This window comes from Erinaceus europaeus, chromosome 2, assembly GCF_950295315.1.
Source record: "Erinaceus europaeus chromosome 2, mEriEur2.1, whole genome shotgun sequence".
NCBI classification, from domain to species: Eukaryota; Metazoa; Chordata; class Mammalia; order Eulipotyphla; family Erinaceidae; genus Erinaceus; species Erinaceus europaeus.
The window spans coordinates 6803226-6828117 of NC_080163.1; the positions used below are offsets into that span (position 1 = coordinate 6803226).

Sequence of the window (24892 nt, forward strand, 5' to 3'; positions counted from 1 at the left end):
AAAAAGAAGAAGAAGAAAGAGAGGAAGGAAGGAAGGAAGGAAATGACCGGGTGGATGAGAGAGACAGCTCGCAAGGTAGGGTGCGTGGTCCAGAATTCAACCCAGGCTCCATAGGAGAGGTGCCATGGTACCAGGAGAAGCTCCAGTGCTGTAGTCTCTCTCTCTCTCTCTCTCTCTCTCTCTCTCTGCCCGGGTTGGTGCAATCATGCATGCAGAAGGCCGGGGCTACAGAAACAAAAGGAACACCAGGTGGGCTTCAGAGCACTTCTGCCCCCTGCCCGGCCCCAGCAGCCTTATCTGCAGTCTGCAGCCAGGAAAGACATCACCAAGCAGGGCGATGTCTGTGCTTCTTGGGTGTCTGTCAGATGTACCAAACAGTATCAAGCAAAGTGTCCCCATGTCCCTGCATTTAAATCAGGCCCAGGACAAGAAGCTTCCATCAATACCCAATCTGATTTCTGCACTGAGATGTCTGGGGGGTGGGTATGAGGATGAGGATTTTTTTAAAAAGAGTATCAATTTCTTTTTAAATTTGTTTGTCTTTATTTATTTACTGGCTAGAGACAGCCAGAAATTGAGAGGGAATGGGGACGTACAGAGAGAGGGAGACAGAGAGCCACCTGCAGCCCTGCGTCACCACTTGTGAAGCTTTCCCCCTGCAGGCGGGGACCAGAGGCTTGAACCCGGGTCCTTATGCACTGTAACATGTGCGCTCAACCAGGGGCACCACCACCTGGCCCCTGGGTATGAGCATTTGCAAATTAATTTGGAATGACTTCCCCTCCCCCCAGCACTGCTCAGCTCTCGCTTATGGTGGTTCGAGGGGGTTGAACCCGGGATCTTGCAGCCTCACGGGTGACTGTTATGCTGTCTCCTTGGTCCTGGGATGGAACATTTTAATAAGTTAGAGCCTGGGAACTCTATACATGCCCCTCAGTTGTGCTGTGAACCTCCGGTTGCGCTAAGCAGTGACGGTATTCAGTCACTATTCTACAAGTCTTCTCTTTGGAACTCCCCTACTGTGCTTGAGATGACTTCCAGGTAGAGGCGGAGGGAGGGACACAGTGCGGGAGCTTCCCATCCCCCCAAGTCAGGGTCATTTAGTTGTGGCTGTTTCATCCCAATCCTTCCCTTTTGCCAATTCATTGACAATTCTGATCTTTGTTGCTTAATTTGCTGTGATTCTCTTATATGCTGTGAGCACTGGAGAAGAGATTTCTGGGGGGGGGGGAAGGCTATTCCACCCCCATCCTGGTCTTTTGTGTTTTTGAGTTACTCTTAATATTTTCTTGTAAATAATTTGTAATACTGTAGTGAAACGGATCAAAATGTCATTTTCTAATACAGAGCAAGATATGTGGGAAGAAATTGTACAATTTGGGGGTCGGGCGGTGGCGCAGTGGGTTAAGCGCACGTGGCGCAAAGCGCAAGGACCGGCGGAAGGATCCCAGTTCGAGCCCCCGGCTCCCCACCTGCAGGGGAGTCGCTTCACAGGCGGTGAAGCAGGTCTGCAGGTGTCTGTCTTTCTCTCCCCCTCTCTGTCTTCCCCTCCTCGCTGCATTTCTCTCTGTCCTATCCAACAACGAACAACATCAACAATGGTAATAATAATAACCACAACGAGGCTACAACAACAAGGGCAACAAAAGGGGGGGGGGGGAATGGCCTCCAGGAGTGGTGGATTCATGGTGCAGGCACCGAGCCCAGCTCGGTGGAGGAAAAAAAAAAAAAAGAAATCATACAATTTTTGTCCAACAACAGATGAGTGGCTGAGCAAGTTGTGGTCTATATATACAATGGAGTACTGTGGGACTGTATGAAAGCTTGGTGGAGCTTATGGAAGCTCTCCCATAGACACCCCACTTGTTAGCCTTTGTTATAGAGATGAGCCAAGAGGGAAAGTCTCCCAGACTCAGTTTCTCCTTGTTAGTCTCTCAAGCTCACAGAAAGCCTACAAGCCTCTCACACTCAATTCCCCCTGCTGACAGGCCAAATGGCTGCCTGCTTGAGGGTTCACTCAAAGCTCACATGTCCACTATAACTTCATCTTCTGATCATAAAGGAGAACACACTCTATCATACACCCCAGCAGTGAGACCCCAAATTCTGTTTCCTTGTGCCCTTTGATATCTGTGATTTACATCAAACCTTGTTTTTCTTCTTCTCTCCCTCACCTTACTGGTCTAACCCCTCTGCTTCTCTCAAATACCTTTGGATAATTAACCTGCCTGCATCATGGAGACTAATTGTCTTGACCTTTATGTATCTCATTAATTCTTGTCATACCAGCCCCCTGCCATGGGGGCAAGCTGACCTTTAAGAAACCTGTAATTTCTGACACATGTGAAAAATGTTCTTTGTTTAACTGTCTATAAAGACCCATACTCTTCTCCCAATAAACGAGTGTTTGGACCAGAATATTCCCCGATGCCTCCTTTCTAAGTCACGCAGCCCCTTGAGCTGGTGAGGGAGGGTCGGAGGCTTACCCCCCCCCCCCCGTTGGAGCCACTCCATGTGAGCCCCAGCAGAATACTACTCAGCTGTAAAAAATAGTGACTTCACCGTTTTCAGCCCATCTTGGATGGACCTTGAAAAATTCATGTTAAGTGAAATAAGTCAGAAACAGAAGGATGAATATGGGATGATCTCACTCTCAGGCAGAAGTTGAAAAACAAGTTCAGATTGGATCGACCTTCTTGTGGTGCATCCCGTGAGTACCCATTTATTGGGGAAACTGACGATCCTTCCTAGCTGACTGAATCCACATGGATCCCAGTCACTTTCAAAGCCAGCAACAAGCAGACATCAGGCTCAACCTGACGCTGTTGATTGGCTACGGAAGAAGGGCAAACGCTAGAAGAAGAAGAAGAAGAAGAAGAAGAAGAAGAAGAAGAAGAAGAAGAAGAAGAAGAAGAAGAAGAAGAAGAAGAAGAAGAAGGAGAGGAAGAAGAAGAAGAAGAATGGAAAACACAAGTAGAACCTGAACTGGAATTGGCATATTGCACCAAAGTAAAAGACTCTGGGGTGGGTGGGTGGGGAGAATACAGATCCAAGAAGTATGACAGAGGACCTAGTGGGGGGTTGTATTGTTATATAGAAAACTGGGGAATGTTATGCATGTACAAACTATTGTATTTACTGTTGAATGTAAAACATTAATTCCCCAATAAAGAAATTTTTAAAAAGAATAGGAAAGCTATCAGGAGAGGGGATGGGATATGGAGCTTTGGTGGTGGGAATTGTGTGAAGCTATACCCCTCTTATCCTATGGTTTAGTCTATGTTTCCTTTTTATATATATTTTTAATTGTACAATTTGATTATAATTATTTCCCACTGACCTAAACTTTTGAGTGTTTCATGAAATAAATGTTCTACACCAAGAAAAGAAAGATGTGGCTGGGAAGGTCCCGTGAGACTTGTAGGCCCCCCAGGTTCAGGCCCTAGCACCATGTCCGTGCTCTGGTCTCTTTCCTTCATATATAATAATACACCTTTTTTAAAAAAAAATATTCCCTTTTGTTGCCCTTTTTATTGTTGTAGTTATTATTGTTATTGATGTCGTCATTGTTGAATAGGACAGAGAGAAATGGAGAGAGGAGGGGAAGACAGAGAGGGGGAGAGAAAGACAGACACCTGCAGACCTGCTTCACCGCCTGTGAAGGGACTCCCCTGCAGGTGGGGAGCCGGGGGTTCAAACAGGGATCCTTAAGCTGGTCCTTGCGCTTTGCACCACCTGCGCTTAACCCGCTGCGCTGCCGCCCGACTCCCTTTTTTTAGAAGAGAAACTGAGGACCAACCAGGGGATGGCATAAGTGGCACACAAATAACTTTCATGTCTGAGGATCTGAGGTTCCAGGCTAATCCCCACCCAGCCAGAGCTAAGCTGTGCTCCGGTGAAAAGAAAAACGAGGCAAACAAAACCCCTTATGCCAGAGGGCGTGTGGAGCAGAACACGTGGACGGCGCTCCCAGGTCCCTGCTTTTCCCAGCACGAGGCTCCCACCTGCGCCAGGGCCTTCCCTCCACCGGCCTCCTCATTGCGCTCACAGCTGCCAGGTCAGCTCACGGAGGCCCCCAGGCTCTCGCTGGCTCCTGCAGGGTCGCGTAGTTGGGTCTGAAGGCCTCGTCCGCACCCACCCAGCTCGCAGCTGAACTGCCTGGTAGGATTCAAGGTACTAGAACCTTCTAGAACAGCTCGCCCTGCCAGTGGCCACCGAGCACCTGCACACTAGAGACGGTGCAGCGGGAGAGCCCAACTAGTGTTTTGCTTTATCTGTCTCTTGCTGGCCTTGCCTTTTAATGTTTCCTTTCGCGAGGACACTCCACAGGCGGTGCCTGAGTGGGCCTGCGCCCCGCGTCCTCGTCCTGCTCTGCTTTATCTCCGCCGTGCTCGTTCTAGCAGCCAGGGGCGACTCGGGCAGCGGGGCCCGGGGCTGGTGCTCGGCTTTGAGCGCTAGCGGGACCCAGGCCAGAGGGACGCTTTGCTTCTCTCAACCGCTCCCTCACTGATGAATACATTCCCCCCCCCCGACAGTGAGAAACTGAGAGGGTAGGAGAGACACCTGCAGCCCTGCTTCATCCCCCATGAAGTTTCGTCCCTGCGGGTGGGGGGCTCGAACCTGGGGCCCTGCCTCGCGGTGCCGTGCGGCCAAGCAGACGCTCCATCTTGCCGACACAGCAGGTGTAAGGGGAAAGAGCCCGAGGGCCGGGCTATGGGCCTGAGTGAGGGGCGGCCCCCAGCTTCCGGGGAGCACAGGGTGGGCTCTGCTCAGCACCCCAGTCCAGCAGAGCCTGGTGGGGACCTGGGGGTGTATTGTGGGGGGAGGCCTGCCTGCACCTGAGCTCTGGCCAGCAGGGCAGGGTCAGGGCAGGAGGGGGGCTGCAGGGCAGGGTCAGGACACGAGCGCGTGCGCATATGTGTGTGTGTGCAGGGCATTGGGGGGAGGTGCTGCAGGGCAGGAGGGGGGTGCAGGGAAGGATCGAGGAGGGCGAGGTCAGGGCATGAGAGGGGTGTCTGTGCAGGGCATGAGGGGGGAGGGGGTGTAGGGCAGGGTCAAAGGGTGTAAGGCAGGACGGAAAAGAGCAGTGTCTGCAGGGCGAGAGTGGGGGGCGGGCAGTGCAGACAGGCAGGATTGAGGGGTGCAGGGCAGAGGCAGGGAAGGAGGGGGGCTGCAGGGCATGATCAAGGAGGGCAGGGTCAGGACATGAGTGGGGGGTGCAGGGAAGGAGCAGGGAGAAGGGGTGTAGAGCAGGGCAGGAGGGGGAGCAGGGCAGGAGGGGTGCAGGGCAGTGTCAGGGGTTGCAGGGCAGGGTCAGGGGTTGCAGGGCAGGGTCCAGGGTTGCAGGGCAGGGTCGAGGGTTGCAGGGCAGGGTCCGGGGTTGCAGGGCAGGGTCCGGGGTTGCAGGGCAGGGTCGAGGGTTGCAGGGCAGGGTCAGGGGTTGCAGGGCAGGGGCAGGGGTTGCAGGGCAGGGTCCAGGGTTGCAGGGCAGGGTCAAGGGTTGCAGGGCAGGGTCCGGGGTTGCAGGGCAGGGTCGAGGGTGGCAGGGCAGGGTCCGGGGTTGCAGGGCAGGGTCCAGGGTTGCAGGGCAGGGGCAGGGGTTGCAGGGCAGGGTCGAGGGTTGCAGAGCAGGGACCGGGGTTGCAGGGCAGGGTCAGGGGTTGCAGGGCAGGGTCGAGGGTTGCAGTGCTGGGTCTGGGGTTGCAGGGCAGGGTGAGGGGTGCACAGCTGAGTCCGGGGTTGCAGGGCAGGGTCAGGGGTTGCAGGGCAGGGTCCAGGGTTGCAGGGCAGGGGCAGGGGTTGCAGGTCAGGGTCCAGGGTTGCAGGGCAGGGGCAGCGGTTGCAGGGTTGCAGAGCAGGGTCCGGGGTTGCAGGGCAGGGTCAGGGGTTGCATGGCAGGGTCGAGGGTTGCAGAGCAGGGTCCGGGGTTGCAGGGCTGGGTGTGGGTGCACGGCCGAGTCCGGGGTTGCAGAGCAGGGTCTACGGGTGCAGGGCAGGGTCAGGGGTTGCAGAGCAGGGTCCGGGGTTGCAGGGCAGGGTCAGGGGTTGCAGAGCAGGGTCCGGGGTTGCAGGGCAGGGTCAGGGGTTGCAGAGCAGGGTCCGGGGTTGCAGGGCAGGGTCAGGGGTTGCAGAGCAGGGTCCGGGGTTGCAGGGCAGGGTCAGGGGTTGCAGAGCAGGGTCAGGGGTTGCAAAGCAGGGTCAGGGGTTGCAGGGCCGAGTCCGGGGTTGCAGAGCAGGGTCCGGGGTTGCAGGGCAGGGTGAGGGGTGCACGGCCGAGTCCGGGGCTGCAGGGCAGGGTCCGGGGTTGCAGGGCAGGGTCCAGGGTTGCAGGGCAGGGTCAGGGGTTGCAGAGCAGGGTCAGGGGTTGCAGGGCCGGGTGAGGGGTGCCGGGCTGAGTCAGGGGTCGCAGGGCAGGCGGGAGCGGGCGCGCCCAGTCGTCCACAGCCCCCCAGCCTCCCGAGGCTCCTCCCTCGCGCCGGCCCCCAGACAGCGCCCGTCTCGCCGGCTCACGGGTCACATTTATTCACAGACAGACCGACACACAGACAGACGGGGTGGGGGTGGGGCGCCGGCTGGGAGAGGCGTCCAGAGTGTGTGCGTCGGGGGGGGGGGGGGGGGGTCCGGCCGGCCGGGTCGGGCCGCGTCAGGAGGGGCCCCCCAGCCCGCGCAGGGCCGCCTTGCTGTCCGGCTCGTCGCCGTCCATCTCGAAGGCCGAGTGGTCCTGGCTGTCGAAGCAGGAGGCGCTGAGGAAGACGGGCGCGGGCGGCGGCGGCGGCGGGCTCCCGGGCGACGGCGGCTCCTCCTTGACGCGCGCGGGGCCGGGCGGGAGCTCGGGGGCGTCGGGGCCGGCGGGCGGGGGCGGGGGCGGCGGCGGGGATGGGGACGGGGGCGAGGCGGCCGGGCCCGGGGCCTGCAGCGCGGCGGCGGCGGCGGCGCGCTCCAGCTCGGCGCGGTGGCAGCGCTGGTGGCGCAGGAGGCTGTAGGCTCGCGAGAAGCGGCGCGGGCAGCGCGGGCAGGGGTGGGGCGCGGGGCCGCCCGCGTGCACCTGCGCGTGGCGCGCCAGGTCGGCCAGGCGCTTGAACTCGCGCTGGCAGCGCACGCACTGGAAGGGGCGCGCGCCCGAGTGCGTGACGCCGTGCTGCCGCAGGTGCGCGCGCCGCCGGAAGCCCTTGCCGCACTCGGGGCACCAGAAGCGCGGCTCGCCGGCCGGGGCGCGCGCCTGTGCGGCCTCTCCCGCGCCCGCGCCCGCGCCCGCGCCCCCGCCCCCGCCGCCGTCGGGGCCCTTCCCCGCCGTCCACGTGCCGGAAGCGGCGGCGGCGGCGGCGGCGGCGCGCTCGGGCTCCCGCTCGTCCCTGCTGCGCGGCGCGGGCGCGGGTTGCGGGGCCAGCAGGCTGAGCGCGCCGTGCACGCGGCGGTGCTGCCGCAGGTAGGAGGCCAGGCGGAAGGCCAGGCCGCAGTCCGGGCACACGAACGGCCGGTCGGGGGAGTGCACCAGCCGGTGGCGGGACAGCGACCAGGGCCGCGCGAAGGCCTTGAGGCAGATGGAGCACTGGTGGCGCTTGGGGCGCGGCGGGGGCCCGGCCTGGCCGTCGGGGTCGCCGTCGGGGCGCAGGCAGGGGTGCGCCTTGAGCTCGCCCTTGGTGGCGAAGGCCTCGCGGCAGCGCAGGCACAACAGCGTCCAGTCGGCCTGCAGCAGCACCTGCTTCTCCTCCTGCCGCCCGGCCGCCAGCGCCAGCTCGGCGCACAGCTCGGCCGCCTCCGGCTCGCCCGGCCCCGGGGGCGCCGACGGCTCGGGCTGGGGCTCCCGCTCCCGCTCCCCCTCTTCCTCCTCCTCGGCGGCCTGCTCGGCGTCGGGCCCCGGCGACTCCGGCTCCCGCTCCGGCTCCCGCTCCGGCTCCGGCTCCCGCTCCCGCTCCAGCTCGCCGCCCGCGTGCTCCTGCGCCAGGTGGCGCCGCAGCTGCGCGGGCTCGGGGAAGGTGCGGGGGCAGGCGGCGCAGCGCAGCGGGGGCTGCGGGCCGTGGCCGCGCAGGTGGCGGGACAGGTGCGCCGGCCGGCGGAAGGCCTTGGGGCACAGCGGGCAGGCGTGAGGCCGCAGCCCCGAGTGGCTCAGCCGGTGCCGCGACAGGTAGTAGGGGAAGCGGAAGAGGCGGCCGCACGTCGGGCAGGGCAGCGGGGCTCGAGCGGCGCCCGCGCCCCCCCGCCCGCGCCCGCGCCCCCGCCCGCGGCCCCCCCGGCCCCGGGCCCGGCCGCGACCCCGCGGAGGCGGACTGCCCCGGGCGGGCGGAGGCGGCTGTGGGTCCATCCTGCGGGAGAGAAGGAGCCGTCGGAGGGGAGACACGGATCCATGATGCAGATGATTAATGGACGGTGGGTGGGCAGACGGTGATAGACCGGACAGGTCAGCGATGGGTGGGCGGACAGAAGAATGGACGGACAGATGGTGGTCTGGGTGGGCGGACCCATGGATGGACAGACAGAAGGACAGATGGGTGTGATATGGGTGGGTGGACCCACGAATGGACAGACAGGAGGACAGATGGGTGATATGGGTGGGTGGACCCACGAATGGACAGACAGAAGGACAGATGGGTGTGATATGGGTGGGTGGACCCACGAATGGACAGACAGGAGGACAGATGGGTGATATGGGTGGGTGGACCCACGAATGGACAGACAGGAGGACAGATGTATGTGATATGGGTGGGTGGACCCACGAATGGACAGACAGGAGGACAGATGGGTGTGATATGGGTGGGTGGACCCACGAATGGACAGACAGGAGGACAGATGGGTGTGATATGGGTGGGTGGACCCACGAATGGACAGACAGGAGGACAGATGGGTGTGATATGGGTGGGTGGACCCACGAATGGACAGACAGGAGGACAGATGGGTGATATGGGTGGGTGGACCCACGAATGGACAGACAGGAGGACAGATGGGTGTGATATGGGTGGGTGGACCCACGAATGGACAGACAGAAGGACAGATGTATGTGATATGGGTGGGTGGACCCACGAATGGACAGACAGGAGGACAGATGTATGTGATATAGGTGGGTGGACCCACGAATGGACAGACAGGAGGACAGATGGGTGTGATATGGGTGGGTGGACCCACGAATGGACAGACAGGAGGACAGATGGGTGATATGGGTGGGTGGACCCACGAATGGACAGACAGGAGGACAGATGTATGTGATATGGGTGGGTGGACCCACGAATGGACAGACAGGAGGACAGATGGGTGTGATATGGGTGGGTGGACCCACGAATGGACAGACAGGAGGACAGATGGGTGATATGGGTGGGTGGACCCACGAATGGACAGACAGAAGGACAGATGGGTGTGATATGGGTGGGTGGACCCACGAATGGACAGACAGAAGGACAGATGGGTGTGATATGGGTGGGTGGACCCACGAATGGACAGACAGAAGGACAGATGTATGTGATATGGGTGGGTGGACCCACGAATGGACAGACAGGAGGACAGATGGGTGTGATATGGGTGGGTGGACCCACGGATGGACAGACAGGAGGACAGATGGGTGTGATATGGGTGGGTGGACCCACGGATGGACAGACAGAAGGACAGACGGGTGTGATATGGGTGGGTGGACCCACGGATGGACAGACAGAAGGACAGACGGGTGTGATATGGGTGGGTGGACCCACGGATGGACAGACAGGAGGACAGATGGGTGTGATATGGGTGGGTGGACCCACGAATGGACAGACAGGAGGACAGATGGGTGTGATATGGGTGGGTGGACCCACGAATGGACAGACAGGAGGACAGATGGGTGTGATATGGGTGGGTGGACCCACGAATGGACAGACAGGAGGACAGATGGGTGATATGGGTGGGTGGACCCACGAATGGACAGACAGGAGGACAGATGGGTGTGATATGGGTGGGTGGACCCACGAATGGACAGACAGAAGGACAGATGTATGTGATATGGGTGGGTGGACCCACGAATGGACAGACAGGAGGACAGATGTATGTGATATAGGTGGGTGGACCCACGAATGGACAGACAGGAGGACAGATGTGTGTGATATGGGTGGGTGGACCCACGAATGGACAGACAGGAGGACAGATGGGTGATATGGGTGGGTGGACCCACGAATGGACAGACAGGAGGACAGATGTATGTGATATGGGTGGGTGGACCCACGAATGGACAGACAGGAGGACAGATGGGTGTGATATGGGTGGGTGGACCCACGAATGGACAGACAGGAGGACAGATGGGTGATATGGGTGGGTGGACCCACGAATGGACAGACAGAAGGACAGATGGGTGTGATATGGGTGGGTGGACCCACGAATGGACAGACAGAAGGACAGATGGGTGTGATATGGGTGGGTGGACCCACGAATGGACAGACAGAAGGACAGATGTATGTGATATGGGTGGGTGGACCCACGAATGGACAGACAGGAGGACAGATGTGTGTGATATGGGTGGGTGGACCCACGGATGGACAGACAGGAGGACAGATGGGTGTGATATGGGTGGGTGGACCCACGGATGGACAGACAGAAGGACAGACGGGTGTGATATGGGTGGGTGGACCCACGGATGGACAGACAGAAGGACAGACGGGTGTGATATGGGTGGGTGGACCCACGGATGGACAGACAGGAGGACAGATGGGTGTGATATGGGTGGGTGGACCCACGAATGGACAGACAGGAGGACAGATGGGTGATATGGGTGGGTGGACCCACGAATGGACAGACAGGAGGACAGATGGGTGATATGGGTGGGTGGACCCACGGATGGACAGACAGAAGGACAGATGGGTGTGATATGGGTGGGTGGACCCACGGATGGACAGACAGAAGGACAGATGGGTGTGATATGGGTGGGTGGACCCACGGATGGACAGACAGAAGGACAGATGGGTGTGATATGGGTGGGTGGACCCACGAATGGACAGACAGAAGGACAGATGGGTGTGATATGGGTGGGTGGACCCACGAATGGACAGACAGGACAGATGGGTGTGATATGGGTGGGTGGACCCATGAATGGACAGACAGAAGGACAGATGGGTGTGATATGGGTGGGTGGACCCATGAATGGACAGACAGAAGGACAGATGGGTGTTATATGGGTGGGTGGACACATGAATGGACAGACAGAAGGACAGATGGGTGTGATATGGGTGGGTGGACACATGGACACACAGAAGGACAGATGGGTGTGATATGGGTGGGTGGACACACAGAAGGATAGATGGTGATATGTGTGGGTGGACACATGAATGGACAGACAGAAGGACAGATGGAGATAAGGGTAGGTGGACACATGAATGGACAGACAGAAGGACTGGTGGGTGGACACATGAATAGACAGATGAGCAGATGGGTGGTATGAGTGGATGGACACATAAGTGGACAGATAGATGGACAGATGGGTGATATGGATGGATGGACAAATGGACAGACAGAAGGACAGATGGATAATATGGATGGGTGGACACAAATGAACAGACAGATGGTGGATTGGTAGGTAGACTGACTGAGTGGTCCGGGAGGTGGTGCAGTGGATAAAGCACTGGACTCTCAAGTATGACATCCCAGGTTCAATTCCCAGCAGCACACGTACCAGAGTCATGTCTGGTTCATTTGCTCGCCTCCTATCTTTCTCATTAATAAATAAATAAAATCTTTAAAAAAAAAAGATGATTGATAGGTAATTCCACAGATAGATGGGTGAGCAAGTAGATTGATGATTGATGGTTGGACACATAAACGGACAGACATGATGAGGTGGTGGGTGGGTGGATGATTGATGGGTGGGGTGATGGCAGCTTCCTAGAAATCTAACAGTTGATGGTACTCAGTGAGGTGGTGGGTGGGTGGATGGAGATGGCTGATACCAGCATCAGCGGCTGTGGGGTGGACAGATGGGTAGATGGTGGGAGCTGGGCAGACAGAAGGTAGAGCCAGGTGAATGGTAGACAAGTGAAAGCTCGTGGATGAATAATGGTAGATGATGGGTGGGTGGGTGGTAGGTGGGTGTCAGGGTCACAGACTGATAGGTAGATGATTGATAATAGATGGGTAGGTGGCATATGGGTAGTGGACAGACACACAGGGCAGAGACAGACATAGATGACAGGCGGCAGGTAGCTGTGTGGATAACGGGATGCAGATACAGAAGATGTTTATAACAGACTCACAGATGGTCGACAGGTAGCTGGGCAGATCATAGCTTGGTGGGAGATGGATGGATGGATGGATGGATGGGTGAGTGGGTGGGTGGATATGGGGGAACAGAAAGACAGAGACCAGGAGCAATGGAGAGACAGCAGAGGACAGCCAGAGGGACAGAGAAGAGGACAAAGCAGAGGGACCCAGGTGGAGACGGTGTGAGCACAGCAGGCAGAGCCAGGACAGGGCGGGTGAGAGACAGGACACGGGGATGCTGATGGAATTGAGGAGACAGTCAACCTCCTTTCTCTCCACACCCCCTTTGCACACACACACACACACACACACACACACACACACACACCCGCCGCCAGGGCAGTCTGGGAGGACCTGGAGTCTGCCCTCTGTGCTGAGCAGAGGGAGTGGGATTCAGAGCCGGGAGGCCCCGGAAATGGAGGGGTTGGACAGGTTGAGTGCCTGGACACCAGAGGGCTGGGGGGGGGGGGCCGGTAACGCCCTGGGCTTGGGGCACATAGACCCCAATGTGTGGGGGCGTGGATCCCTGCGTCTGGGAGGGGGGGCTGGGCATCTCAGACCAGGGAGAGGACTGAGGGTCCCCATTGCCGAGAACCCAGATGGGGTGCAAAGCCCAGGCCTGCGCCCCCAGCAAGGCAGCTAGAGGTGGGGAGCCCCTGAGTGCCAGGCAGGCTGAGGGGAGACCCCCGCAGGCCCAGTCTGTGGTCGCAGGGGGCATGATCTGCGGGCGCAGACTGTGGGGATTCTGGCGCCTGGGGCTCAGCCCTGATTTGGGGGGATGGGGCCTTACCTCCGCCTCCTTGGCTCCTTTCTTCCTTCCCCGCGGGCTGCCCAGCAGGGACGGCAGCGCTGGTGGCGGGAGGGAGGGTGGGGAAGGCTGGGAGGAGGCTGGGCTCGGTGTCACCCTCTAAGCCTTCCCCCCAGAAACCTGTCTTTTTCTCGCTGGAGCCTTAAGAGGAAAAGACTGGCCGGAAGCAGGAGGACCGGGGGACCCAGGGGGGCAGGCAGGGGGCTGGCCGGACGGCTCGGGGGTTTTTTGGGGGGTGGCAAACGGGCGCTGTCCCCTGGGCTTCCTGAGAGAGGAGTTGCTATCTGGAACCTAGGAGACCTGGTCCAGCCCCCCCCCCCATTCATTCATTGCTTCCCGTCAGTCCTGGCTGTGCAGGTGTGCCGGAGGAGGGAGGTGGAGGCAGACACTGCTTCAAGGACAGCACTCTGGGCTAGACTCCACCTGTCCCTGGGCTCCCTGAGCAAGGGGCTGCCGTGGCGGCGCTCTGTGTGTACACGCCCGCCCGGCCCCACTCTCTGGCCAGGGCTCGCTGCCACCCAAAGTCCGCAGTAGGCAGCTGTGCATTTATATATTTGAAATATCCCTAATGGATTTCCTGACGTCGTCGGGGAATGAACCCCAGGCCGTTAGAGTGTGAGCTATTATCGATGAATCCCCACCACCACCCCCGGTGTTTTCCATGTCCCATTTCCTAGGAGAGAAAGAGACATCACAGCTAGACCCCACCATCCAGGGAGACTGCCCTCCTTCTGTCCAGAGGGCTTCCATGTGGTGAGGGGAAGCCAAGGGCCTCGATCTGCCGGGTGAGCTGTCTCTGCAAAGCTCAAGCCAAAGACAGTCTCCGCGAGAACTCCTAGTGCTGTCCCTGGTGCTGGAGTGCCAGTGGCCAGAACAGAAGCCACCAGAGCCTGTCTCTGGGGCGGTCACCGGCTCGATCCATCCTCCTGGACACCTGGGACCAGGAGTCAGAGCCAAGACTGTGCTGTGTGTCTTCAGGGACGTCCCCCCCCCCACTCTGGACCAGGTGGATTTGGGAGAGTGGGGCGGTGGGCCCCACAGCTAGCTAGTCTCCGGCAGGAGAGAGGAGCAAGCCCAAGGCGCCTGCCCGCACAGCTGCTGGGGGATGCTCGAGCTCCTTCCTCCCTTTCACCTTCTCCCTCATGAGACTCGCTTTCCACATCACATGAAAGAAATCATTTTCCTTTACTGTTCAGGCAGAGGCCACCGCATGGAAGCTTCCCTCGAGCCGAGCGACGAGGGCTGGAAGCAGCGCACTGTCTTAAAGAGCTCACGTGCACGTGCTTCTTTGCAGTTACTTTTCAGATATTTTTATTTACGTGTCACTGGGGCTTGACTGCTCCAGGCTGACTTTCTCAGTGACCGAGGGGGTAAGGGGGGAAACAGGTGGTGCCAAAGCTACCCAGTACCGTGGGCGCCGGGCTTCACCCGGCCTTCGCTCTGTCTGTCTGTCTGTCTGTCTTTCTGGCTCGCCTTTCTTTTTCACTTATTTACTTACTAATGAGAAAGAGAGGAGGGGACCAGAGCATGGCTTTGGCACACGCGATGCTGAACTTAGGTATTGATGAGGAGGAGGAAAGTGGGAGGGGAGGTTCAAGCAGACAGGACAGCACAGTGTGTGTGTGTGGGGGGGGGGGCAGGGCCATGTTGGGGGTTCGCTTGTTTTTGTCATCACTAGTGCTTCATGGCTCCAGGGCTGACTTTTAAAATTATGGTTATCTTTATTTATTGGGTAGAGACAGCCAGGAAGGGGGAGGTAGGGAGAGAAACAGACACCTGCAGCCCGGCTTCACCACTCACTTCGCCCCCGGCTCTCCCCCTGCAGGTGGGGCCGGGACTCCGCCAGGGCTGTTGCAGAGACCGGAAGGACACCGCACGGCCGCACCTTCCCGTGGCCGGCGCGCTATCCGTGGAGCTATTCTGTGGTGGGAGGGGCAGCGCCCTGCTGCTGGATGGCGGTCACCCTGTGTCCGGCTGTGCGCCAGTGTCTCAGGGTGGCGGGTCACCGGCTCTCCCTGCGCCCGGGAAATCTGCAGGGGCCGCGCGCAGATGAGGGGGGGCCCCCACCCCCGTCGTCTCCCGGCAGCTCTCCATCTCCTGCGCACCCCTCCCTCTCGCCCGCCTCCAGGGCAGAGCTCCCCCTCCTCTGCTGCCCCCTGGCCCCCCGGGACTGTCCCAGCCGCAGAGCGCCCTTCCCGGTCACGGTCACGGGGCGGGGCGGGGAGCTCGGCACCAGGCGGGTTGGGGGGGTGCAGGTGCCCTGGGGTCGCCCCCTGGGAAAGAGCGGGAGGCGGGGCTGAGGCCGCTTATCTCCCGCCCCCCCAAGGGAGAGACCCACTCGGTGGAGGCCCGCGCCCGCATCTCCATGGCAACCTGGCCCGCCGCCAGCTCAGCCCGGTGGGCGGGGCTTGTCCTAGGGGCGGGGTTTAATCTGGGGGCGGGGCTTAGCCGCTGACCACAGCACCGCGGAGGGGGCTCCACAGATGGAGCAGCGCCGGGGTCTGGGGTCTCTCCCCTTTTATCTAGAAAATAAAGAATGAACACGTCGGCCCAGGAGCAGTGAGGTCACACATGCTGGAGGCCCCGCGTGCAAAATAAGAAGTGATAGTAAACGGGGAGGGGGGGTCAGGAGGGAGCCCCACACCCCAACCCCGCCAAGGAGAAACCCTCACAGCGGGGGAAACAGGACGGGGTTTATTGGGGCCTGGGGACACTGGGCGAGGTGGGAGGTCAGGTTTCCGGAGGCTGTGCTAGCCCACCTCCTTCCCCCGGGGTTAGGAACAGTGGTGTGTGGGGAGAGACGGAGGGAGACGGACTAGGGGCTGGGGCGGGGCGGGAGGGCGGTGACCACTCCAGCCAGGATGGGGGTGGGGGGCAATGTGGACCCTCCCCGGCTCTCCAGGGAGGGGTGCGGAGTCTTCCGTGTTCATTCTAAGGAGGGTGAGGTGCAGGCCTCAAGCCGGCCGGCCCATCCGAGCAGCCGGGGTGCATCTGAATCCACCTACAGGGTGGGCGTCTGGAGCCAGCCCACTCCAGGTTGGGGCGGGGGGCTGATCCCTTCCGCAGGACCAGATTGGGGCCAGGGGCAGGGGCACCTATCCTGGTCCTCTCTCAGCAACGGGAATGAGACGGGCAAGGCAGGCTCTGGCTTGATCAGCTTTCTGGGGCCACCTGGGATCTGAGCCGCCCTGGGAGGGGATCCAGGGAAGCTTGGGTACATGACCCCCACTGTCCTCCAGACCCAGGTGGGGGGATGATGGCTCTGAGTGGGCGTGGCGGGGCTGTCTCCCTTCAGGGGTGGCAGGGGTGCCCCATGGTTTCTGAGCAGGGACCTCGAGATGAGAAGTAGCTGGGGAGACCCGTTTCCCATTGCTAGCTCAGCCTCGGCTGGATTCTCTCTGGGAATCCAGGGGGTGCCCTGTCGGGGAGCCTCACTCCGCTGTTCCTCAGCTCAGGGGACCCCGTCTTTGCAGCCAGCACTGGCCCCCAGGTTCGGCTCAGCCCGGGCAGAGTGAGGGGGGGCCTCTGTCCGTGTCCCCTGGGAATGCGGGGCACTCAGTCTGTGCCCTGAGAGAGGGTGCAGGCCAGCCTCCCCCCGCACAGCAGACCCTCAGAGGACGGGGTGCTCAGTCCGTGCCCTGTGGGGGAGGGGGTGCAGCTCAGGTCCCCTACGGCGGCGCGCTCAGTCCATGCCGTGGTGCAGCTAAGGCTCCGGTGGGGGTGCCGCTCAGACCCCCCGACGGCGGCGGCGCGCTCAGTCCATGCCGCGGTGCAGCTTGAGGTGGCGCGACAGGTTGCTGAGCGTGATGAAGCCCTTGCCACAGATGTGGCAGGGGAAGGGGCGCTCGGCGCCGTGCAGCAGGCGGTGGCGCTTGAGGTAGCACTCGTGGCGGAAGAACTTGCCGCACTCGAGGCACGGGAAGGGCTTCTCGCCCGTGTGCACCAGCACGTGGCGCTCCAGGTCGCGCGGCGAGCGGAACAGCTTCTCGCACTCGGAGCAGCCGAAGATCTTCTTGGTGCGGCCGGCGCCGGGCGCGGGCTCCCCCTGGGCCTGGGCCTGGGCCTGGGCCACCGCCGCCGCCGCCGCCTCCGGGCCGCCCCCCTGGCCGTGGCTGGCGCGCCGGTGCTCCTCCAGGGCGGCCAGCGCCGCGTACAACGCCCCGCAGTGGCCGCAGCCGTAGGTGGCGGGGCCCGAGTGCGCCTCCAGGTGGCCGGTGAGCGCGGCGGCCGACGCGAAGAAGGTCCCGCAGTCGCACTGGTACAGGGTGTCCTCCGGCTCGGCGGCGCCCGCCCCCGGGGCCTCGCCCTCGCCCTCGCCCTGGGGCAGCAGCGCGGGCAGCTCGGGCGCAGCGGGCCCCGCGGGCTGCAGGAACAGCTCTCCGGCCGCGTCGGGCGTGGCCCCCTGCACGGCGCCCACCACCCAGACCTGCGCGGGGGGCGCGCCGGCCGCCTGCAGCTCGTGCGTCAGCTTGTGGCGCTCCAGCAGCGCGGGCGCGTTGAAGTCGCGCTCGCAGCGCGGGCACTTGAAGGGCTTCACGTCGGTGTGCGCCGCCCAGTGGGCCGCCAGCTCCCGGCCCTGCGCGAAGCGCCGCGCGCAGGCGCCGCAGGCAAACGGGGGCAGCGAGGCGGTGGCCGCCGCCGCCTCCTCCGCCAGCCCCCAGCCGCCCGCGCCCGCGCCCGCCCCGTCGGCGCCGTCCCCGCCGCCCGCGCCCCCGCACACGGAGCACGGCCCCGCGTTGCAGCAGGCGGCGCAGGGCACGCTGAGGGCGGGCAGGCCGGGCGCGGGCGGCAGGGGCGCAGGCAGCACCCCGCGGTGCTGGCGCTTGAGGTGGCGGCCCAGGCTGGAGCGGGAGGAGAAACGCAGCTCGCACACCAGGCAGCAGTAGGGCTTCTCCCCGGTGTGGACCACCTGCGGGCGGGCGGGCGGGGGGGGGGGGGGGGGCTCAGGGGCGGCCCAGGCTCCACTCTGCTTTCTCCCCCTCACCCTCTGGGCGTAAATGCGACTTATAAAGGCCAAAGGGGCAGCTGGTTAGGCGCTCATAGGACAGTGCGCAAGGACGCGGGTTCGGGCCGCCCTTCTCTCTTTTTAAATTTGTAAAAAGGTATTCTTGGATAGACAGAGGGAAATGGAGAAGGGAGGGGGGAGATAGAGGAGAGAGACAACGAGACACCTGCAGCCCTGCTTTCCCCCCGGGTCTCACACGCCGTGTAGTGTGTGCGCTTAACCAGGTGCCCCATCACTTGGCGCCCACCTCGAGCTCCTCTTCCCTTCTCAATCTCTCTCTCTAGCCAATAAGTAAAGATTAAAAAAAAAAAAAAAGAAAAAGCTGTCTTACTCTTTCATTAACAAATAACTGAAAAAGAAGTCCAAAAACTTGGCCTGCTAGAGTACCAGCCTGTATGCCTGAGGCCACAGGTTCAACCCCGGGCACTACCTTATGCTGGAGCTAACAGTTCTCTGGTCTCTCTCTCTCTCTCTCTCTCTCGATACAGAAGTAAGTTACGATTTCAAGAAACGGGGCCCTCCAGCCTCACAACCTACCCCTCCCCCCAGATTCCTCACTTCCAACAAGCCTCGGGGGGGGGGGGGGGGGGGGGCTGGGGCTCCCCGACAGAGGCTCAGTCGCTGGCAGCAGGGTCTCACACGACAGCTGTCGTCCATCCCTTCCGGGGGCGGCTAGGACGGCACAGAGCCGCCGGGCTGGGTGCAGACGGACCTGCGGGGGCGGGGGGCACCCACCTGGTGGTGCAGCAGGCCCGTGGAGTCGCGGAAGCCCTTGGGGCAGGCGGAGCAGCGGTAGGGGCGCTCTCCCGTGTGCGAGCGCAGGTGGTTGGCCAGGTTGAAGCTGTGCTTGAAGCCTTTGCCGCAGCGCGGGCAGGCGTGCGGCTTCAGCGCCGTGTGCCGGGCGAAGTGGCGCCGCAGGTCCGAGCGGTAGCGGAAGCTCTTGCCGCACTCGCTGCAGTGGAAGGGGACCCGCGGGGTGGCGGGGGCGGCGGGGGCGGCGGTGGGCGCCGGCGGCGCAGGCGGCTCGGCCTCCTCCATGGTCGCCTGGTGTGTGGACAGTGCTGCCCGCCGGCTCTCTGGAGGGAGGGCGACAGGTGGGCAGGTCAAAGGTCAGACCCGACCCCCACCCCTGGGAACCTGCCCTGCAAGCCAGCTGCATCTCTGAGCCCCTCCACTCTCACACAGGCTCCTCTTCCTCTCATCTGCCGGCCCTCCCACGATGTCTACACTGCTGGGCTTTGTCCTCACTGCTTCGGGCAGACTCTCATAGGAAGAGACGGAAGGGGAGACGGCACCACGGCCTCCCCGCCACTGCAGCACGTCCTTGTTGGGGGCCAGGGCTCAGAGCCGTCTTGACAGCTCCCTGCTGTGTGTCTGTGAACTCCTCTCCTTTGCAAAACTAAACAAGTCCGCTCTTCTCTGCCGCACCCGGTGGCTACTGAGGCCCGGCGCTAGCCACCGTGATAAAGTGCCCCACTCTGCTCTTTCCCAAATCCTGTACTCTTCCCTGAGGTTCTTGGCTGTCTTGACACTCGTTCCTAGCCACGTCTTCTTCTTTCTCAATCTTTATTTATTGGATAGAGACAGACATTGAGAGGGGAGGGGGAAAACAGAGAGGAAGAGAGAGACACCTGCAGCCCTGCTTCACTACTCACAAAGCTTCCCCCCCTGCAGGTGAGGACCGGGGGTCAAACCTGGGTCCTTGCACATTGTAATGTGTGCACTTAGCCAGGTGCACCACCACCCCCCGCCCCGTCCCCCCCATAGTCATTTCTCTGTCCGGGAGTGTTGGTAAGCCTGCCTCCCTCTGCCAGTGATCTGCTCAACCCTAAGCCTGGCGGAAGGCTGTCTCCTGCCGCTAAAACTCGTCTGTGGTCAAGCTGAACTACTGTACCTGGGTCCCGCGCATGATGGATGCCTGCTGATTGTGACTAGATCCCACCCACTGTGGCGAAGCCCCACCCTCTATATGTGAGTCCTGCCCTCTCGGCTGAGCCCCCACCACTGTAGCAAAGACCCATGCATTGTGGGTAAACCCCACCCACAGAGGGTAAGCCGCCCCCACTGCAGTGAAGGCCCTCCAGCTATGGCCAGGCCCTGCCCCGGTCTGGCCCCGCCCACCGCGATAAGCCCGCCCTTGCTGGGCCCCGCCCCGGTCTGGCCCCGCCCACCGCGATAAGCCTGCCCTTGCTTGGCCCCGCCCCGCCCCGCCCACCGCGATAAGCCCGCCCTTGCTGGGCCCCGCCCCGGTTTGGCCCCGCCCACAGCGATAAGCCCGCCCTTGCTTGGCCCCGCCCCTGGATGGCCCCGCCCATCGTGATAAGCCCGCCCTTGCTTGGCCCCGCCCCTTGCTCCAGGCCCACCTGTTCCTTCCGAAGTTGCTAGGGCTGTCCTAGAAAACACTGCTCTTCCAGGACACGCCCTTTCTCCTCCCATAGCTACTCCCACTCCCCTCTCATCCCCTCCAGCTCTCCTGGCTGGGGTCGTGTCTTCTCCAGGTGAAGAATCACCACTGAAGCCCTTCGACTGAGGGTGTCAGCGCAAGGGGCGGAGCTTCTGAAGCCAACCTTCCAGGCTGGCCAGAACAGCTCCTGGAAGCCGAAACATGACCAGTGACAGAGGCACTGGCGCAGTCTGCTGCCAGGGGTGCTAGCCGGCCTGACCACTGAAGGCTCCCCCTGGCTAAGGTGAGCCTTGCGATTCCTCCTCCACGCCCACCATCATCTCAGCACATCCTCTGGGCCCCAGCCTTGCAGTAAGCGCGTTCTCTCCAAGGCCTTGAACTCCCCGCAAGTCTCGCTCCATTTCCTTCAAGTCCCCCCCCCATCACAGCGCTAAACCCACTCCCTCAGGGTCAAGCACTTCCACTAAATCCCGCCCCAACAGGCCGCACCTCTGGGCAAGCCCTGCCCCTCAACAAACCCCAACCCTACTGCCAAGGCAAGCTCTACCCCTACCACCCTGGGCAATCCCCGCCTCTACCCGACAAGCCCCGCCCATGTCTCGGCAAACCACGCCTCCTCCAAGGAAGCCCCACCCTCTGATCCAAACAGACCACGCCTACCGACACGGGCCACGCCTTTAGAAACCCATCCATTGGTCCGGGAGGTGGAACAGTGGATAAAGAAACCCATCCATCACCCGGCAAGCCACACCCCTTATTTATTCAGTCCCGCCCATCGACACTCTGGGCCCCATTTGGCAACTGAAGCTCAACTAGGTCCCCTCCAGCCTGGAACCCCCCCCAAGAGCACTGTAGTCGAGCAACACCCCTCTGCAGAACCACCCCTTTGTATAAGCCCCTCCCACTCTACCATCCGAACGCCACGCCCACCTCCACCATAGGCCCCGCCCCTGGTCTGGCCCCGCCCAGCCGCCGTCGGGGCGGCCCCCCCAGCGCTCCAGGCCCGGGCCCCGGAGACGGCCGTGTGGTCCCCTCTCCCGTGTCCTTAAGAGGTGCGGCTCGGCGCCGGGAGTGGAGCGGATCCAGCCGGCCCATCGGGTCGGCCAGTCCACACCGCCGGGACCGAATGGGGGTTCTGGAGCCCCCCGGCAGCCCCGGGAGGCCGGGAGCGCCCGTCGGCTTTCTTCCTTAATTACTTACACCTCCCTCTGGGCGCCGACATTTTGGGCAGCGGGGGCAGCGTCACTTCCACCCGGGGGGCCCCTCGACTTCCGTCTCGGCCCCCTTCTCCCCCGCGCCCCCCTTCTTCCCGCCCTCTGGGCTGCCCCCTTCGCGTCCCCGCTCCGAGGTCAGCGACGCCGCGCGGGCGCCATCTTGGGTGAGGGCAGCCAGGTGGGCGGGGCCCGCGCGACCCCCGGCGCCATGCTGACCAAGGGCGACGGGTCCCGGCGCGGCTGCGCGGCCCTCGGGCGGGCGCCGGCGCGGGTTCCCGCCGCGGTGTGTGCGCGCGCTCCGGGGGCCGCCCGTCTGGTGCCCTTTCCCCGCCGCGGGCTCCGTCGGAGAGGGCCGTAGCCACATCGGAGCCCGCGGGCGGCGACGTCGGGCCAGGACACAAGGGCAGGCTCCATCTTGTCAGCCGCCCTCCCGGGGGACTCTGAAGCCGGCACGGCGCCATGTCAGTGATGGGCAGCAGGAGCCGCCATTTCCCTGCTCGTCCTCCGCCGCCGCCTATTTCTCAGGGGCTCCCCGGGCAGCGGGCTTTTGTGTATTTCGGGGTGAAGAAGGCTGCGAGCGGGGGGAGGCGTGTCGGGGGGGGTCACGCCCCGAGCAGGACCCGCGCCCACTTGGCCGCCGCGAGCCCCGACGGGGCCCCTTTGTTCCTCGCGCGGGGGGGCGGGGCGGGGCGGGGGCGGGGCGAGAGCCGTCGGGGGGCGGGGCCTGCGCGCGCCGCCGCCGCCGTGGGGCGGCCCCCGCCCCTCCCCGCGCGTCGACCCCGCGCGCCCTCGCGAGCCCCGGCGACATGCAAATGAGGTACCCCGAGGCAGGGTCCCCGCGGGGAGGGGGCGGGGGGAGCCCGCCGGGCGCGCGCAGACCCCCCGCCGCGGCCCTGGGCGCCGGCGACCCGCCGCCGCCGCTCATTGGCCGCCCGCCCCGCAGGGCCCGCCCAGCGTGCGGGGCTCGGCGCGGGGGCGGGGGTCGCGGGCGCCGCAGACCCGGGTTCTCGCCCCGAGTCCCCTCCGGCGACGGCCATGTGACTGCCGAGGCGCGGGACCCCCCCGCGGGCGGACCGGAAGGGGCGCGGGAGCACCTGCCGCCCCGGCTCCCGCGCCGCACCCGCGCTCGGGGCTGGCGGGGGCGGAGGAACCGAGCGCTGGTGCGGCCCGTCTGTCCCCCACTAGCTAGAGCCACTGCGGGGTCGCACTCTGCCCTGGGCCTCCTCGCCCTCCCCGTTTGCAGACTCGAGGGGTGCAGCCCCCTTCCCGGCTCCCCGGGTGCGCGTGGCGGCCGACGGCCCCTCCCCAAGCCACAGACCTCCCGGGCACGTGTCTGTCTGGCAGCCCGTGCAGATGTTGGGCAAACGGCGAGACCACAGGAGGAGCGAGGGGCTCTCTGAGTCTGCACAGCCCCACCCCCGGGGGGCAGCCACCCCTGCCTGGGGCCACCGGGCACCGGGCCTCTGTCCTTTTCTCCTTCCGGTCCGGCCCGAGCCCCTCCTCCAGCCCGCTGGCGAGCAGGAAGGGGAACTGAGCCTGGGCCTGGGCCTGCGCCTCGCCGGACTCGACCCTGCCTGGAAGACTCCTCTTTCTCTCTGCGCCTGAACTTGTAGCCGCAGGGGCGGGACCCGGCGAGGGCCGGGGCTGTGTCCGCCTGCCGGCTGGTACTGAACCCGCTGCTGCTCTCACACCCTCCGGGGCATGGCCGGGCCTCGCGCCTCGGACCCGGGATGGGCGCGGTGCTGGGGGACGTGGGGAGCTCCAGACCCTCCCGGCACTGATGGCTGCCCCCTCTCTCCTCCCAGCCCGGCTCCGGTGCCCAGACCAAAGCCCCCCACTGCTCCATGGACACCCCCAGCCCAGCACCGTCGTTGCCTTCGCCTTGGCCCCGGGAGGAAGAGACACCGCTGGCCTCGCCTCCTCCTGTGCCCCGGGGCCGTCGAGGCAGACCTCCCCGCGCCGGGGGCCCAGCCTCCTCCGGGCAGAGACTCAAGGTCTCGCTCCGTCGGAAGCGGGGCCGCCCCCCCAAGGCCCGGCCGGAGCCCCGGCGGGGGCGGGAGGCCGCTGTCCCCGTTGAGGACGGCGGGGGCGCCGAGGGCGCCGACCTGCTGCTGATCGACGACCAGGGTGTGCCTTACACCGTCTCGGAAGAGTCGGCCCTGGGCGAGGCAGAGGAGCCCGAGCCCCGCCAGCCCGAGGGCTCCCCGCCCAAGAAGCCGCCGCTCCTGTGCCCCGTGTGCCTGCGCGCCTTCACCTACCTCTCGGACCTGGAGCGCCACAGCATCTCGCACTCGGAGCTGAAGCCCCACGCGTGCCAGGACTGCGGCAAGACCTTCAAGCGCTCCAGCCACCTGCGGCGCCACTGCAACATCCACGCGGGGCTGCGGCCCTTCCTGTGCGTGCTGTGCCCGCGCCGCTTCCGCGAGGCCGGCGAGCTGGCCCACCACCACCGCGTGCACTCGGGCGAGCGGCCCTACCAGTGCCGGGTGTGCTGGCAGCGCTTCGCCGAGGCCAACACGCTGCGCCGACACATCAAGCGCAAGCACCCCGAGGCCGTGGGCGCGCACCGCTGCACCCCCGACCCCGTGCCTGAGCCCCCGTGGGGTGCCCTCGTGGAGCAGGGCATCCCGGCCACGGCGGAGGGCATCCCGGCCGTGGAGGAGGCGAGCGAAGAGGAGCCGGGGGAGGAGGACGAGGAGGGGGAGGAGACAGAACAGGCCTGACCCTCACTCTGGCCTCTGTCCCGCCGGGCCGGACACCCCGGGCCTGAACTGCGGTGCCCGGGTGCCCGGCTGCTTTATCACTCTCCCTGGGACGGACGGGCCCTCAGAGGCAGAGGCTGTGGGAATAAATCTCTGCCTTCTGGCATCCCGTGTGCGTTCAGTGATGGTGCTGGGGCCCGGCCGCTGTGCTCACCTTCCAGAGTCCCTCCCTGACAGCACCCTCAGGCGGGTGTGGGGGTCTCGGTGGAGCCCCCGCGTGCGCCTCAAGAGCTGGGCTCGGGAGTCAGGCGGTAGCGCGGCGGGTTAAGCACAGGTGGCGCAAAGCACAAGGACTCGGGGAAGGATCCTGGTTCCAGCCCCTGGCTCCCCACCTGCAGGGGAGTCGCTTCAATGGTGGTGAGGCAGGTCTGCAGGTGTCTGTCTTTCTCTCTCCCCCTCTCTGTCTTCCCCATCTCTCTCCATTTCTCTCTGTCCTGTCCAACAACGACATCAATAATAACTACAACAATAAAACAAGGACAACAAAAGGGA

At 63.2% G+C, this 24892-nt stretch overlaps 3 protein-coding genes and 1 long non-coding RNA gene across 6 annotated transcripts; 2 read left to right on the forward strand and 2 right to left on the reverse strand.

The window, feature by feature from the left end:
- Positions 1–6498: 6498 nt before the first annotated feature.
- On the reverse strand, positions 6499–13105 carry ZNF579 (zinc finger protein 579). Its single transcript, XM_060176215.1, has 2 exons — positions 12998–13105; positions 6499–8303 (listed from the first exon to the last, which is right to left on the reverse strand). Exon 2 carries the CDS (start codon positions 8300–8302, stop codon positions 6644–6646), a length of 1659 nt encoding a protein of 552 aa, XP_060032198.1. The 5' UTR covers position 8303; positions 12998–13105; the 3' UTR covers positions 6499–6643.
- Positions 11898–12225, forward strand: LOC132533856 (uncharacterized). Its single transcript, XR_009545599.1, has 2 exons — positions 11898–12032; positions 12086–12225. It is a non-coding gene; the product is annotated as an uncharacterized LOC132533856 (long non-coding RNA).
- A 1607-nt stretch (positions 13106–14712) lies between the features above and the next one.
- FIZ1 (FLT3 interacting zinc finger 1) lies at positions 14713–21783 on the reverse strand. Of its 2 annotated transcripts, none has more exons than XM_060176231.1 (3): positions 21625–21783; positions 18756–19096; positions 14713–17924 (listed from the first exon to the last, which is right to left on the reverse strand). In XM_060176231.1, the coding sequence occupies exons 2-3, from the start codon at positions 19056–19058 to the stop codon at positions 16770–16772; spliced, it is 1458 nt and encodes a 485-aa protein (XP_060032214.1). In that variant the 5' UTR covers positions 19059–19096; positions 21625–21783; the 3' UTR covers positions 14713–16769. The 2 variants fall into 2 exon arrangements, with proteins under 2 accessions (XP_060032214.1, XP_060032219.1); XM_060176236.1 differs by lacking the exon at positions 21625–21783 and adding an exon at positions 19915–19984.
- A 570-nt stretch (positions 21784–22353) lies between these two features.
- On the forward strand, positions 22354–24506 carry ZNF524 (zinc finger protein 524). 2 transcript variants are annotated; one of them, XM_060176369.1, is made up of 2 exons: positions 22354–22455; positions 23444–24506. In XM_060176369.1, the coding sequence occupies exon 2, from the start codon at positions 23483–23485 to the stop codon at positions 24359–24361; it is 879 nt and encodes a 292-aa protein (XP_060032352.1). In that variant the 5' UTR covers positions 22354–22455; positions 23444–23482; the 3' UTR covers positions 24362–24506. The 2 variants fall into 2 exon arrangements, with proteins under 2 accessions (XP_060032352.1, XP_007535273.1); XM_007535211.3 differs by lacking the exon at positions 22354–22455 and adding an exon at positions 23199–23302.
- The last annotated feature ends 386 nt before the right edge of the window (positions 24507–24892 follow it).

Excerpts from the sequence above, each read along its gene's own strand:
- FIZ1 (XM_060176231.1), bottom strand. The coding sequence starts at position 19,058 with ATGGAGGAGGCCGAGCCGCCTGCGCCGCCGGCGCCCACCGCCGCCCCC. Across the intron at positions 17,925-18,755 it reads CGGGCCTGCTGCACCACCAG|GTGGTCCACACCGGGGAGAA; the intron begins GTGGGTGCCCCC and ends GCCCGCCCGCAG.
- ZNF579 (XM_060176215.1), bottom strand. The coding sequence starts at position 8,302 with ATGGACCCACAGCCGCCTCCGCCCGCCCGGGGCAGTCCGCCTCCGCGG.
- ZNF524 (XM_060176369.1), top strand. The coding sequence starts at position 23,483 with ATGGACACCCCCAGCCCAGCACCGTCGTTGCCTTCGCCTTGGCCCCGG.